The following is a 15,073-nucleotide window of genomic DNA, read 5'->3' as shown; positions in this document are numbered from 1 at the left end:
TCTAGCCCTACACCAATCCAGCTCCATCTAGCCCTACACCAATCCAGCTCCATCTAGCCCTACACCAATCCAGCTCCATCTAGCCCTGCACCAATCCAGCTCCATCTAGCCCTACACCAATCCAGCTCCATCTAGCCCTGCACCAATCCAGCTCCATCTAGCCCTGCACCAATCCAGCTCCATCTAGCCCTGCACCAATCCAGCTCCATCTAGCCCTGCACCAATCCAGCTCCATCTAGCCCTGCACCAATCCAGCTCCATCTAGCCCTGCACCAATCCAGCTCCATCTAGCCCTGCACCAATCCAGCTCCATCTAGCCCTACACCAATCCAACTCCATCTAGCCCTACACCAATCCAATGCTTTAAATCCATGAAGGGGACAAGAATTGCCCACTTCAGGGAGAAGGGGTAGAGAGTCAGTCCACCAGAGAGAGAGAGAGAGAGAGAGCAACATGTGTCTATGTATATATCATTGCCCAGCCTATAACCAGCCCAAAGTAGTCCCTGGGCATGGTCAGGAAAACAAATTTATGATGACCCTACAAATACGCCCCAATAAGTAATCCCTCGCAACTATAGGCTACATTTGGTGAAACAGCATATATACTGAACAAAAATATAAAAGCAACATGTAAAGTGTTGGTCCCATGTTTCATGAGCTGAAATAAAAGATCCCCAAATTCTTCCATAAGCACAAAAAGCATATTTCTCTCCAATTTTGTGCACAAATTTATTTACATCCCTGTTAGTGAGCATGTATCCTTTGCCAAGATAATATATCCACCTGACAGATGTGGCATATCAAGAAGCTGATTAAACAGCATGATCATTACACAGGTGCACCTTGATCGGGGGACAATAAAAGGCCACTCTAAAATGTGCAGTTTTGTCACACAACACAATGCCACAGATGTCTCAAGTTTTGAGGGAGAGTGCAATTGGCATGCTGACTGCAGGAATGTCCACTAGAGCTATTGAATGCTAATTTCTCTACCATAAGCCGTCTCCAAGTCATTTTAGAGAATTTGGCAGTATGTCCAAATTGCCTTACAACCGCAGACCACGTGTAACCACGCCAGCCCAGGACCTCCACATCCAGTTTCTTCACCTGTCAACGTTGTGAACAGAGTGCCCCATGGTGACGTTGGGGTTATGGTATGGGCAGGCATAAGCTACGGACAAAGAACATAATTGCATTTTATCGATGGCAATTTGAATGCACAGAGATACCATGACAAGATCCTGAGGCCCATTGTCGTGCCATTCATCCGCCGCCATCACCTCATGTTTCAGCATGATCATGCAAGGATCTGTACACAATTTCTGGGAGCTGAAAATGTCCTAGTTCTTCCATGGCCTGCATACTCACCAGACGTCACGGTTGAGCATATTTGGGATGCTCTGGATCGACGTGTACGACAGCGAGTTCCAGTTCCCGCCAATATCCAGCAACTTCGCACAGCCATTGAAGAGGAGTGGGACAACATTCCACAGGCCACAATCAACAGCCTGATCAACTCTAAGCAAAGGAGATGTGTGCTGCATGAGGCAAATGGTGGTCACATATTTTACATTTACATTTTAGTCATTTAGCAGAGCAACTTAGTCACACCAGATACTGACTGTTTTTCTGATCCGCGCCCCTAATTTTTTTTAAAGGTGTCTGTACCAACAGATGCATATCTGTATTCCCAGTCATGTGAAATCCATAGATTAGGGCCTAATGAATTTATTTCAATTGACTGATTTCCTTATATGAACTGTAACTCAGTAAAATCTTCGAAATTGTTGCATGTTGCGTTTATATTATTGTTCAGTGTATATTATAGGCCTACAGTATACACACTGAGCTATGAAAAGAATGACTAACATTCTATTAATCATTAATTTTGTGCCATTCTTGTACGTCGTTGTGTTTTTTTTATAATTGTTTTATTTAACCTTTATTTAACTAGGCAAGTCAGTTAAGAACAAATTCTTATTTACAATGACGGCCTACCAAAAGGAAAAAGGCCTCCTGCGGGGATGGGGGCTGGGATTAAAAATAAAAAATAAAATAAAAATATAGGACAAAACATGACAAGAGAGACACCACTACATAAAGAGAGACCTAAGAAAACAACATATCATGGCAGCAACACATGACAACACAGCATGGTAGCAACACAACATGACAACAACATGGTAGCAGCACAACATGGCAGCAGAACAACATGGTAGCAACAACATGGTAGCAACACAACATGGTAGCAGCACAAAACATGGTACAAACATTATTGGGCACAGACAACAGCACAAAGGGCAAGAAGGTAGAGACAACAATACATCACGCGAAGCAGCCACAACTTTCAGTAAGAGTGTCCATGATTGAGTCTTTGAATGTAGAGATGGAGATAAAACTGTCCAGTTTGAGTGTTTTTTGCAGCTCGTTCCAGTCGCTAGCTGCAGCAAACTGAAAAGAGGAGCGACCCAGGGATGTGTGTGCTTTGGGGACCTTTAAAAGAATGTGACTGGCAGAACGGGTGTTGTATGTGGAGGATGAGGGCTGCAGTAGGTATCTCAGTGGTTAACTGCAATAACTGATTAAATGTGATTAGCCTAACTGCAATTTATTTAACTACCGAAACATTTCTCGATTCATATGAACTCTCATATTCATAATGAATTACACATCTATAGGCACAGTACATAACTGCTACATAACGAATTATAAAATATTAATGAATTACAGTTTTTAATGGTGGCGTTTGATTAACAGACAGTGTGGCCTATATCTGTATTGCATATATTCAATATGATAAAGAGAGGTCATATATAACAATATGGATACCATTCCGTTTTGGTCAAGTGTGTCATAACCAAGCAACTTTGTCACATCAAAATCCGTCAAACTTCTATGATGTTCCATTAAAATGAATGTTATGCCCTTATGTTGTGCTTATGAATGTGTAATTTACCCACTCTGAATCAGTTAATATAAATAGTTACAAAATTACTGTAAACTCTATAACCCTCGTGTCATTCTGTGCGTAATTGCGCATTAATGCCTAAAGGGTGCAGTTTCATGTGTGGTTAATGCCGCGTTCAGGTACTAGTCGGAACTAGGAAACTAGGACATTTCCGACTTGCTAACTGGTTGAACGCGGCACGCGTATAACTACAACCAGTTATCAAGTCGGAAATTTCCGAGTTTCCTGGTTCCGACTAGTACTTGAACGCAGCATATATGACCAACGTCTGAAACATGATAATGAAGTATGACTATACACGTTTCTTGAATCGGAAACAACGTGGTCTAAAGCTTGTGCCATATGACGCATATAGAATTCACCTACTGCCCTGCTAAATCATAAAGTTTGGCCAGCAGGAGTGAACTACGGCGCAGTGAACTCCACAACAGAGTGGTGATGCGTCATTACGAAAAACACGTGAGGACATGCTCTGACGCTCTGGCTGTCGTGTCATTGGCTACCCATGCTGGGTTCACAAGGTTTAAAAGTGACGACGTCTAGTAGCCTATCAGCATTGACCAAATCTAACCAGCTGCCAAAGAGAACATAACACACACAGCCCCTTTTGACCCAATTGTATAATAATGTGTTATAACCTAGGTGTAGGCTAGAGCAGCTGCGTCACTCTTCATGACTTCTTTATTCAAAAACTATTAGCCTATATGATAATAAAACATGAGGTGCACGTACTAAGAGCCCCTCCAGCAGAGCCCAACGACCTACATTCAAATCCGTGTCTATCCGCCGAAAACATGGGCACTCGGGATTCCCATGAGGAAAGCTTTGCATAAGAAAGCTTTGCTGTTTGATGTGTTTTCTCTCAAATAATTGATGTTGACCCACATTCCCACCACGATTCATGCCAATTTCCGATGCTGAGAATCTAGGAAAAAACGAATCGCTTCTGAAGGCAGAACGTGATAAAGAGGTGGAGGGATGGAGGGGAGCGGCAGCACGGTGAGCTCCGCCTACTTCCCATGTGCTAGCCCCCTCTCCGTCCACCCTTCTTATCACAAGGCCTCATATATTTGCATAGAATGTGTGTCAGTAGGACACCAGGCTCCGCGGCTCACATGCCGCGCGCACATGCAACGGTGCTTTACCAGCGTTCCAAATGTCGACAGTCCAACTGTTTCGCCTCCACTCTAGCTCTCCACCAATGAAGACGTGCGAACGAATAACGATTGAGAGGAGGGGAGGGTGGGGGATGAGATACTCTAGAGCGTAACAGAGGCAGTCAGAGAAAGAGCGAGTGTGAGAGTAATCCTTGTCATACAAAACAGAGGTTGAAGGGACAAAAAAAAACTGGTCACATTTCTCAGACACCTGAAAACGTGCTGGTGTAGTGTGGGCGCGGTGTATTGCCTATTAGTGGGTGGGTGTGCTTAAACTTCTTTCACACTTTTGACTTTGGAGATGTTCATGGTGACTGACTGGCACTAAAGCTGAATGCTTGGAATTTATTTTCAAAGAATGCTTGTTATGTTACAGTGATAGTTTACTGTACATCACACGACCTACGAACACCAAGCGAAGCAGGCTAGAGGCAGCAAAGGCACTGAATTACGCACCTTGGAGACGATTTGTAACCATTTCGTCAAACGATACCTGTTTAGGTTTTGCTGATCTTTAAATCAGTTTCGATTTGTTTCCACACTTGACGGGTTTGATGAACCCCCAATGACCTGCATACGGTCTTATTGGGATACCCGCTCTATGCTTTCTTGGCGGTTCATGACTATTTCACCTATATCAACGAAATTCCTACTTGACGCAAGAGACAAACCAACATTTAATAATTCCAGTACCATTTAAAATCAACCAAATACCCGAAAACATGGACAACAGCCCTGGTGAGTTTCATTGCCAAGTTATAACCAATCTATGCTATTGTCAGTTGTAGGCTAAAACATCAATGCATTTGCTAATACACTACTTGTCAACTAATACTACTGAATAAATGTAATGTGTACTGTTTGGGCATATTCCTTCACTGTGTATTGGTATATATACCGTGCGTAATGGTAATGAGTTCATTGATAATGTCATAATCATGTATTGCCCGAGGCTACACAGCATATCCAGATTACTGAATAAATGAATGTCGATTATTTTTTTCCTATTTCTTTTTTTAAATATTGGAGATAGATTTTGGGTTCTATCAAATTAATTGTTTGCATCATAAAAATAAAATAAAAATTTTTGTATTCCCCCCAACCCTACCATACATTTGGCGGACAATATGTCTTCTACTGCTACTAATAGCTATTTTCGCTCACATAAACAGTAGTTAACTAATTATACATACATTCCTAATTTCCTTTTTCTGCAAGTGCTGGATTTTCACCCACAGCGGCCAATACACCATTCATTCTGTTTTTAACTCCAACCCTCCGATGTCCACATATTAACCAATTTTTTCCCACTATAATAACATTTTTGCTATTTCCTTTTGCAATACATCCCTCCATTTTAAGTGAAATGTTACTTCGGTGAGTTATTGGACAGATTATATTTCGCGTATTTAGTTTCTATCATGTAATAGGTAAGGTTTTAGGTGACCTATTTTTAAAAAATATTTTAATAGTAGTATACATTGGAGATAATAAGATAGAAACTATCTGGAATTGCGATAACTATCCCATAAGGCACAATTTTAGATGCGCACTGATAATGCTCAGTGCCTGCTATGAACAAGGTTTTGTTAACTATATCTTAATACTGGCGTTAGTATCATTTTGTTGCTATAAGATTGGCCAAATCTAAGTTTTAATGCCAAGTGTGTTTTTGGATGAAGGCTAATGTGAGTGATGCTCAGGGTATTGAGGGAGTGGGTTGTCGTATGGCATGCCACAATCTTTGCTATTTTGCGGCGATTGAGCTGACTGCTACTTCCTGATTCCCTGCATGTAAACAACAAACTGACGTGCGGTACCGGTCCCACTTTACACGCTCTGTCAGTCTCTGGTGCCTGCAAGTGCTGGTCTGCACTTCATGTGACTATTCCTTCATTGATTTGGTGTCAGCTTCTAATCATACAATCTTCTTTTAGGGATACATTGTTACTTTTACATAATTTGGAACAACTTTGGTTCTCTTTTGCGCAGATGCGCTCAGTCCTTAAAGTTGCCTTGGCTTGGAGAGTTGAGAATTATTGGCGTAATTGAATCAAACCGGATTACGTGGGAAAAACCAAAACTATTCGAATCCTTTCATCTGCACTACTCCAGAAAGGTGTTTCTTCTCTTTGACCTGAGATTGCGTGTTTACGGTCTGTGACACATTTACAGAACTGGTCACGCTACCTGACTGGTGTCTCCCCAAGCTTGTTCAGTGCTGCTGTGCATCATAACTTTCTCATCACGTGTGCCAAGGACCTAACACGCCTATTCAATAGACATGTGAGCCAAAACAATTTTTAAAAGAGCTGGTCCTGACATGAAGGCCAAATTTGAACAGTTAACAGCTATTCAAGCCAGGACCAAATTGAGTAGGTGGTGAATTGGTAACAAAAACTGTTCTATCATGAAATATTATCTTCCCTGATCTACTGCACGCACAAGCAGAGCTACAGTCAAAACATTTTTACCAATATAAAATATAACAAGATATACAAAATACAAGATATGGAATACAAAAAGTAGTCATGCAAATATGAATTACCCTAAATTCATTTCAATATATGCATATGTTTGGGTGCCAAACATATCCTATCGGCTAGTGGGTCATTGGCGTCAGTGGAATGATGACCACTAGCCAACTCTCAGTAATGGGGAGTGTTCAACCTTTATTTCAACTGATATGTTGACCAAGTTGGCCTCCATAGTCCATGAATTCATAGCAGTGAATAATCTCTATGGCAGGTCACAATATGGGCAGGAGGGGGTTCCCATATAAAGGGAATCCCTGTAAACCTACTAGGTGACACAATTTACCACTCAATATTCGAAAGTTAAAGATATTCAAATTGCATTAATAATAATTCAATAGATAATAATTGCATTTTGAGTCAGGTTCCATCGATAATATGAGGCAATTACATTTACATTTTTTACATTTTTTTTAGTCATTTAGCAGACGCTCGTTATTACACATTTGAGGCTGGAATAACTCAATTGCCAAATATATTTTCCCGAAGACAGCAGGGAATGTGACAGTGGCATTGATATTGAATGACCTAGTCCCCTATTTACAGCCATGTTCTCAAGTCTAATAAGTATCTGAGCTATTATTTGCATGGCAACAGTCTGATAATGGTCGGCATCATGCGCCTGATTTACCCGAGTTCCCACCTTGCCTGTCTAGAGCCGACATCACGTGCATAAACCTCAGCATCCACGTGCAGCGCGTGATTCCCACCCTCGCCTTCAGTTTTCTCATCTCCCTTGCGCGCTCCTCTCGCTCACTCACAGCCTTTCCGGGAACTCCTACTCACAGTTTTTCCGGGAACTCTGTTTTGCTGCTGCCAGAATTTGGTCAATGGGTCAGAATGTTTTAGCACCCTATTCACTAGTTTAATGTTTATTTCTTTACGCCAATATATTTTAATTCGGATAGACAACTGAATAGTTTTATATACAGTATATTCAATATAGCTGATATTGTGATACATTTGTAATACATTGTATCAATAGGCAAAATGTCACATGTTGAGAATACATTGTAGTGATGGTTCACTCACCAATATCACAAATTACCCTGACAAGTAGCAAATTCAAATTCTCAAAATTCAGGTTGGAGGTTAGGCTGGCCTATATTTATAATATAGTTTATATGGTGGATCAAAGTCCACTGTTTACTATGTCATAAAGTATCTTTTAGGCTTCTACTCCAAGATGCACTAATTGTTATATTGCCCTACTACTTCCGCCAATAATTGCATAGACTGCTATTCTGTCAATCATCCGAGCCTGATGGGCAGTTTATATGAGTAACTGGACAATATATCATTATTTTTCTACTGGTGTTCAATGTAATTGTGTGTATAACCAGTGGTTGACCTCTTAGAATATCAGTCTTATTCACTGTAATTTATTTATACATTTACCCTTTCAATGTAACCCACCAAACACTTACAAATGAAGGCCAATGAGATTATAGATTAGACGAGGAGGCAGTGTCTGGAATGTCTGGAGGGAAGAAGGAAGGGAGGGAGTGAATAAGGGTCCCCGAGAGGGAGGGGGGGGCAAGGGTGTGACTGGGGGGGAGAGGAGGACTCACGTTGCTGGGCACTCCCCTCCAGCCAACCCACTATCAGATTAGCTCACACACGAGTCACCTCACCCGACATGAGCCATGACCATTTATCTGACTTCCCACAAAGCACTGGAGTTAAAGCTGACCTCAACCTTAGTGACAGAGTACAGCGGTTCCACAAAAGCAGTGGTTAAATTACCATTATAACTATGTGACTACAGGGTGGAAGGTGAGAACTCAGAAACCTGATTGTCGGATGGTAAGGGATGTGGGCTTGCCTTTCAATAAACTAAACCGATAGTCACTAGATTGACATGTTAGAAATGACAGAATTACAATATTATTTATGAGCTATTTGGTCTAGATTAGGGTTAGAGGTAAATACAATCAAATGCATATTTGGTTTGAAAGATATACATTTCAGTCCAAGCTGAGTGTTTTCCCACCGGTCTCATGACTCACGGCCAAGTATACACACGTCACCTGGCTGTCTCCCTTCTCTTCTATACCCTAAGGGTGGGTGGGACTCCCATGAGAGGCGGAGGGAATAAGGAGGGGTTAGTTGCTGTCTATTTGTTTATCCTAGCTCTGAGTCATACAGCCCTACCCCACCTGTGTCATAGCATAGTGCTCCAGGGAGGGGCTTTTACTCGAGCCACCTGGCCAGGCTCAGGTTTCTGGTGAATTACACTGTCTCTGCCATAGAGAAGGCCAGGGGTCAGGTCCCCCTCACTGGGCTGCCACTTGACAATGGAAACCAAACCAACAGCTCAGGACTATAAATTCACCCCCACCCCCTCCATTGACACACACACTGTGAGTGTGTGTGTCAATGGAGGGGGTGGGGGTGAATTTAAAGTCAGACCTTTCAGGTAGAGGGGAAGCACTGCCACATGCAAACAGTGAAGCCCCAGCAGAGTTATCACAGTCAGTGTTGGCACGTGCTGGCAGAGGAATTATAGACAGGCACACTCACTTTAAGCTAAACAGAAATTCCCAGCCAGCAGCATTTGTCTCCTCCAGCAGAGAGAGTAACACAGGGGAGGCATGAGGCAGGCAGATCTACATGATGTTTCATAGAGAATTCATAGGACCTTAAATAAAGGGGGAAACATGAAAAAGACTGAGTCAAAAAATTGGAGTCATTGCTATTGAATTGCACATTTGTTTCAGATAGCACAATGATGGGTTTGCCCTGTATTGAAAACAGTTAAGGCTGACTGAAATTATATGAAAACCGGTTTTTCATCATCCAGATAAGCTACCCCCACCCTCCCCCAGTGGAATGCCATACACACAGTAGCGGCCCTCTCTTTCAAACGTAAGCCCTCTCTTTCAACAGTGAGCTCTCAGCTGCCTGTTATTGTACTGCGGCTGTTGTCTACACGGGACTGTGGAAAGTGCCTAGTGTGTCAGGAGTCCATGTGAGTCGGCGGTCGGGTGGCAGGAAGTTTGAGCAAGCTCTGGGCGCGCCAACGGGGAAAAGCAAGGCTTGCTGTTAGTGCGAGGAGGCAGCTGGCTGGCTGAGTGTACACGTGAGGGGCTGTCGCTCTTATTGTACACAGAACACAATCTTTACAGGGAGGGAGGGGTAGAGAGATGGGGAGAGGGAGGGAGTTATGAGACATTTCCGAGTTTACATACCGAACTTGCTTTGGAACATTCTAGAACTTTGAGTAGGCGCAGCACAACTTATATAGCAATTACTTTTTAAATTATTTTGTTTTTGTATAAATTCAAGGTCCCACATCTAACACTGAATTAATCAAAGCTAAAATGATAAAGTCTTATAAATCCACATTTTGGAAAAATACTATTGACAAAGATCTGTTTGGTCCTGAGGCTAGATTTGACATTGTCCCGACACATTCTGACCTTCTATTACCTTTTACCAGCTTCTCTGAGACTGGTTGTGGTTTAAATGTCGACCTCAGGCAGGAGGTGTGTTCATGTTTGGTAACCCATTAAAGTGCCTATTGCTCAACACTCATCTGTTAGTTGACCTACCTACCTTCGACACAGATATATATATTAATCTATACATCTTTGCACAGATAGTTTGCTGACAGCATAGCCTAATGTCTGCTTCCTTGTAACATGGTAACACTAACTGCCCTCCCTCTCTCTCCTCTCCTCTTTGCCCTCCAGGTGGTGTGATACTGTATGCTGGATCATCTGGTAGTGCCAGCCCCAGCCCTGGCAGCCCCTCCAGCGGGTACCAGACCCAGTCCCCCCGGTCCTCCCACTCCCAACCCTCATCTCCTGAACCTGTCTCCTTCCCCGAGATCGGCCCTCTTAAGAGAGAAAGAGGGGAGAACAGGGGAGGACCCTCGCCCAAACTAGTCTTCCAGTTCCCTGAAGCCAATGCCACTACAGCCACTACATCCTCTGGCAATACCTACGCCCACCCTATGGTGGCCAAGAGGCCCTGTGGCTTCACTGGCACCTTCACCAGTAAGTACCACTTCTACTGGCTTTCTTTCTTCTTCTATTTTTCTATTATAATGTCTAACCAATCATTCATATTTTTGTCTACCTCACAGAGACAGGAGGCATGGTGCTCCTGTGTAAGGTGTGCGGGGACATTGCGTCTGGCTTCCATTACGGCGTTCACGCCTGTGAAGGCTGCAAGGGTTTCTTCCGCCGCAGCATCCAGCAGAACATCCACTACAAGATGTGTGTGAAGAATGAGAGCTGCCTGATCATGCGTATGAACCGCAACCGCTGCCAGCACTGCCGCTTCAAGAAGTGTCTCTACGTGGGCATGTCCAGAGATGGTAAGAGAACATTCTATCTATACCTAGCCTCATTCTTGTTCTTCAGTCACACCTCCTCCATACCTCATCCCAGCTCTCTCTCCTCCATCTCTCCTTCTGTTCTATCTTCCTCTCCCTCTTTTTCTCTCCTCTGGCCCTTAGTTTCTGATTGATGACAGAAGCAGTTGGGGAGTCCCAGTAGTCATCAGTCATGGGGAAAACTGTGGCAAATACGGTTTATTTTAGGAAATTAGGCCACAGGCCGCTTCATTACCCTCCGTGTCAGGTTGAATGTGTTTGCACATCTATTAGAAGTATTACCGCAAAGTCTATAACATATAGGGATTTAATAGGTCATGTTCTAATGGTAAACTATTAGAATGTTATTGGAGGATAGTACAGTTGGTACAGTTAGAGGCTCAGCTCCATCCCTCTCCTGTATGGCATCATTTCCCTACAGGCCACCATACCCTCCAGAGGTATCTATAAACTAGGTGATAATAAATCATCTGCTTTTCTGGAGCAAACCTTTTGAGGTGACCTATAAAAGGAAAACGCTAGAGAGGAGGAAAATTACCCACCATTGCACCAATTACCCAACAAAGCTCAAAGCATACGTTTGGCCTTTTCACTCTATATGATATTTTCATTAATACTGATTAAATTTTATGAATGAAAGGCATTCATTTAAAACTACATTTGATGTCACTCATCTACCCCTTGTTCCCTTTCCAGCTTTTTACCTTTCACTCTCATTCAATCATCCTCTAATTACCTCACCCTTTCACATTCCCCCTCTCCCATGATACTCTCTTTCACGTTTTCATTACCCCATTCACCCCTTTACTCATACCCTATTACCCTCTCACTCTTTCCTCTCCTCTACTTTGACCTCTCCTCCCTCACTCTGTCACTCATAATGACAACGTTTACTCTAGCTGACCCAGTAACCTACTTTGTGTTGCTTAACAGAAACACAGAGGAGCGAGAGAGCAAGAGTGAGCGAGGGGTGTGGTAGAAAGAGGGAGGGAGATCAGGAAAGAGATTGGGGGAAGGGGTGTAGCTTACAATAGCAGACTATAAATAGGTTTGCCAGAGGACGTGTGCTATGGAGAGGGGGATGGGAGGTCTGGAGAGATGAAGAGGGGGATGGGAGGTCTGGAGAGATGAAGAGGGGGATGGGAGGTCTGGAGAGATAAAGAAGGGGATGGGAGGTCTGGAGAGATGAAGAGGGGGATGAGGAGAGGAGAGGAAGGGGGTGGGGTGGTATACCATGTAATTTCATGGTCAATTGAAACAGACTGGTTATAGAGAGTGGAGAAAAATCTCCCCCAGCTTTCTTTACCCTGTAGGATTAGTCAGTAATTATACAACACAGTGATTGCATTCCCAATCAGTAAAGGTTGAATTAGACTGATAAGTAACAGGCCACTGCTATACCAGCTCCAGTCACTGCCATCTGTATTAACTTATTTTCCCCTTGTCCTCCTTCTCCTCAGCTGTGCGTTTTGGGCGTATCCCAAAGCGTGAGAAGCAGAGGCTATTGGACGAGATGCAGAGCTACATGAACAGCCTCAACGAATCAGCATCCATGGAGATTGACTCCTCCCCTTCTTCCTCTGAGGCCCCAGCCAGCCCAGAACCTGGCGAGTCCATTTCCTCTGCCTACTGCAACATCTTTGCCCAAGAGGATGTGAAGCCAGTAATCAAGATGGCCGTCAACAACAACAACATCCGCAACAATCCAGCACATGAGTCTGGCTACGCTCACCCCGCACCCCAAACCCACTCTCATTCCAACCCCTCTCAGGGGTACCAGTCACATCCCACACAAAGCTACCAGACCCCCTCTCGCTGCCCACGCAACAACAATGTTGACAACGCCCAGTATACATACCAACCATCATTCAATCAGAGTCAATGCCCAATGTCCAATGGCAGCCAGTCCGCTAAGACCTTCCAAGCCAATCACAACAGCTTTCCAGCCGGCGAGTCTCAAAACCAGACCACCTGCCCCTGGAAGTTGAGTGGAGGTGCCAAAGTTCTGGTGAGTCTCATTAAATCGCTTGAGTATGTACCTACATAGTATTACTATATGTACAATACATGTGTCATAGAGCCATTCTAACCCTCTCCCTCTCTCTCAGGCATGTCCCCTGAATGCATGTCCCGTAGCCCCCCGTGACCGTTCCAGCCAGCAGATCTGGGACGCCTTCTCCCAGTGCTTCACCCCGGCCGTCAAGGAGGTGGTGGAGTTTGCCAAGAGCATCCCCGGGTTCCAGAGTCTCAGCCAGCACGACCAGGTCATGCTGCTTAAGGCCGGCACCTTCCAGGTGCTGATGGTCAGGTTCTGCTCACTATTCGACCCCAAGGAGAAGACTGTGACCTTCCTGAACGGCCAGACATACCCTCTGACGTCCCTGCGGGCGCTGGGTATGGGCTCTCTGCTGGACGCCATGTTTGAGTTCAGTGAGAAGCTGGGAGCTCTGGGCCTGCAGCCTGACGAGATGGCCCTCTTCATGGCTGTGGTGCTAGTGTCTGCTGGTAAGAGACTCATAAGAGACACACACACTTCTCAAAATCTCTTTAAAAATCAGAGATATTTAGGTTTTTCACCAAGTATATAACACTCTCTCCTCTCCTCTGTCAGACTGTTCAGGTGTGGCTGACGTAGTTGCAGTGGAGCAGCTTCAGGAGAGTCTGATCAAAGCCCTGCGCTCGCTCATCACCCGCCGTAGCCCCGACGACAGCGCCCTCTTCCCCAAGCTGCTGCTGCGCCTGCCCGACCTGCGCACCCTCAACAACCTGCACTCCGACAAGCTGCTGGCCTTCAGCATCGACCCCTAAGGGCCAGGTGGAACTACAGCCAACAGGGGCACCCACTGACTACCGGACCCCTGAAAGGGGCAGTCCTCTTGGGGAACAGCCTCATGACGCTTTCACTCCAGCCACAAGCCACCAGCCGGTCATCCTCAGGCTCTCTTCAATGGGCTGTGTTTGCTGGAGCTAGGACTGGGGCAGAAGCAGGGTTGGACAGGGTGAATGAGTGGACTGAGAGGCATCTCAGAGAAAGATGGAGGAAAATAGGAGGGAGTCTCTTCAACTATGACCTCATGAACAATACTCACAGCTGGTAGAATCTCTCATAGACTTATAGTCTGCTGAACAAGTTGGTGTGCTGTGAGTTAGACAGCAAATCCTCATCTTAGTCCTCCATTACCCATATTTCTCAGTGACAGAAGACCAAAAGACAGTTCCATTCCTCCTCTCATTCCGTGCCTCACTATGTCCTCCTGTCCCGCCACAGACACAGACAGAAAACCAGCAAGAAGGAAGCACACCCTCTTCACGTGAGAAAGGGACATTTTCTTTCTACACATTCAAACACAGCACTTTCCATACATCAACAAACCTCTGAAATCAACCCATATGACAGAGCAATAGCAATGTATAACACACTATTAGATCCCTAACTGACTGTGTATGCACTGTTAAAAAGACCTAAGCTATTTTCAAAATCACGTCATTAATCTTTTTGGAAATCCAATATTTGGGATTTGATGAGAAAATGTATTATTTACATTTATAAGAATTGAGAGTATGATGCATTATATTTGTATGATGTAATCAGGGAGATATTTGGTCATTTTAGACCACATTTGTCGGGTTATATGTATATATATATGTATTAAGGTATTCTATTGTTGAACATATTGTATATAATATTTGTGACTGGTTCCTACTTCATTTGTTTGTGTTGATTGCTGTATGATGTTAGCACTATTGAAGACACAAAGCAGGGGTTCTATGTTTGAGAGGTGCACAATTGTGTGGGGGGGATGCAAGGTGTGCATCTGCTGTATGGGGCCAGTGGTCTTCCCGTCATGAACTGATCCTTACAACCCCCAACACTCATCCTTACCGCAACAAGAGAGCAACTGATGGAACCAGTGCACAAACCATGTAAAAAAGTATTTGATTTGAACCAATATTATTGAAATATAACTATTGTTGATTGATCGATGCATTACCTTGTGTATATTTTGTAAATGTATCATGGTTAAACTTCTTCCATAGAGAACCAATATTAAATGAGATTATATACCGTA

The 15,073-nt window shown here is 43.9% G+C and overlaps 1 protein-coding gene across 1 annotated transcript; it reads left to right on the top strand.

The window, feature by feature from the left end:
• The first annotated feature begins 4,073 nt into the window (after window positions 1-4,073).
• Window positions 4,074-15,073, top strand: LOC121575190 (nuclear receptor subfamily 1 group D member 1-like). Its single transcript, XM_041888138.2, has 6 exons — window positions 4,074-4,865; window positions 10,357-10,662; window positions 10,752-10,985; window positions 12,464-13,011; window positions 13,112-13,508; window positions 13,615-15,073. The coding sequence occupies exons 1-6, from the start codon at window positions 4,850-4,852 to the stop codon at window positions 13,809-13,811; spliced, it is 1,698 nt and encodes a 565-aa protein (XP_041744072.1). The 5' UTR covers window positions 4,074-4,849; the 3' UTR covers window positions 13,812-15,073.

Source organism: Coregonus clupeaformis, chromosome 10 (assembly GCF_020615455.1).
Source record: "Coregonus clupeaformis isolate EN_2021a chromosome 10, ASM2061545v1, whole genome shotgun sequence".
Classification (NCBI taxonomy): Eukaryota; Metazoa; Chordata; class Actinopteri; order Salmoniformes; family Salmonidae; genus Coregonus; species Coregonus clupeaformis.
Note: the sequence above shows the minus strand (reverse complement) of the source record. Positions and strands in the feature narration are given on the sequence as shown.

Excerpts from the sequence above, each read along its gene's own strand:
- LOC121575190 (XM_041888138.2), top strand. Across the intron at positions 10,663-10,751 it reads CTTCACTGGCACCTTCACCA|AGACAGGAGGCATGGTGCTC; the intron begins GTAAGTACCACT and ends TCTACCTCACAG. Across the intron at positions 13,509-13,614 it reads TGTGGTGCTAGTGTCTGCTG|ACTGTTCAGGTGTGGCTGAC; the intron begins GTAAGAGACTCA and ends CTCCTCTGTCAG.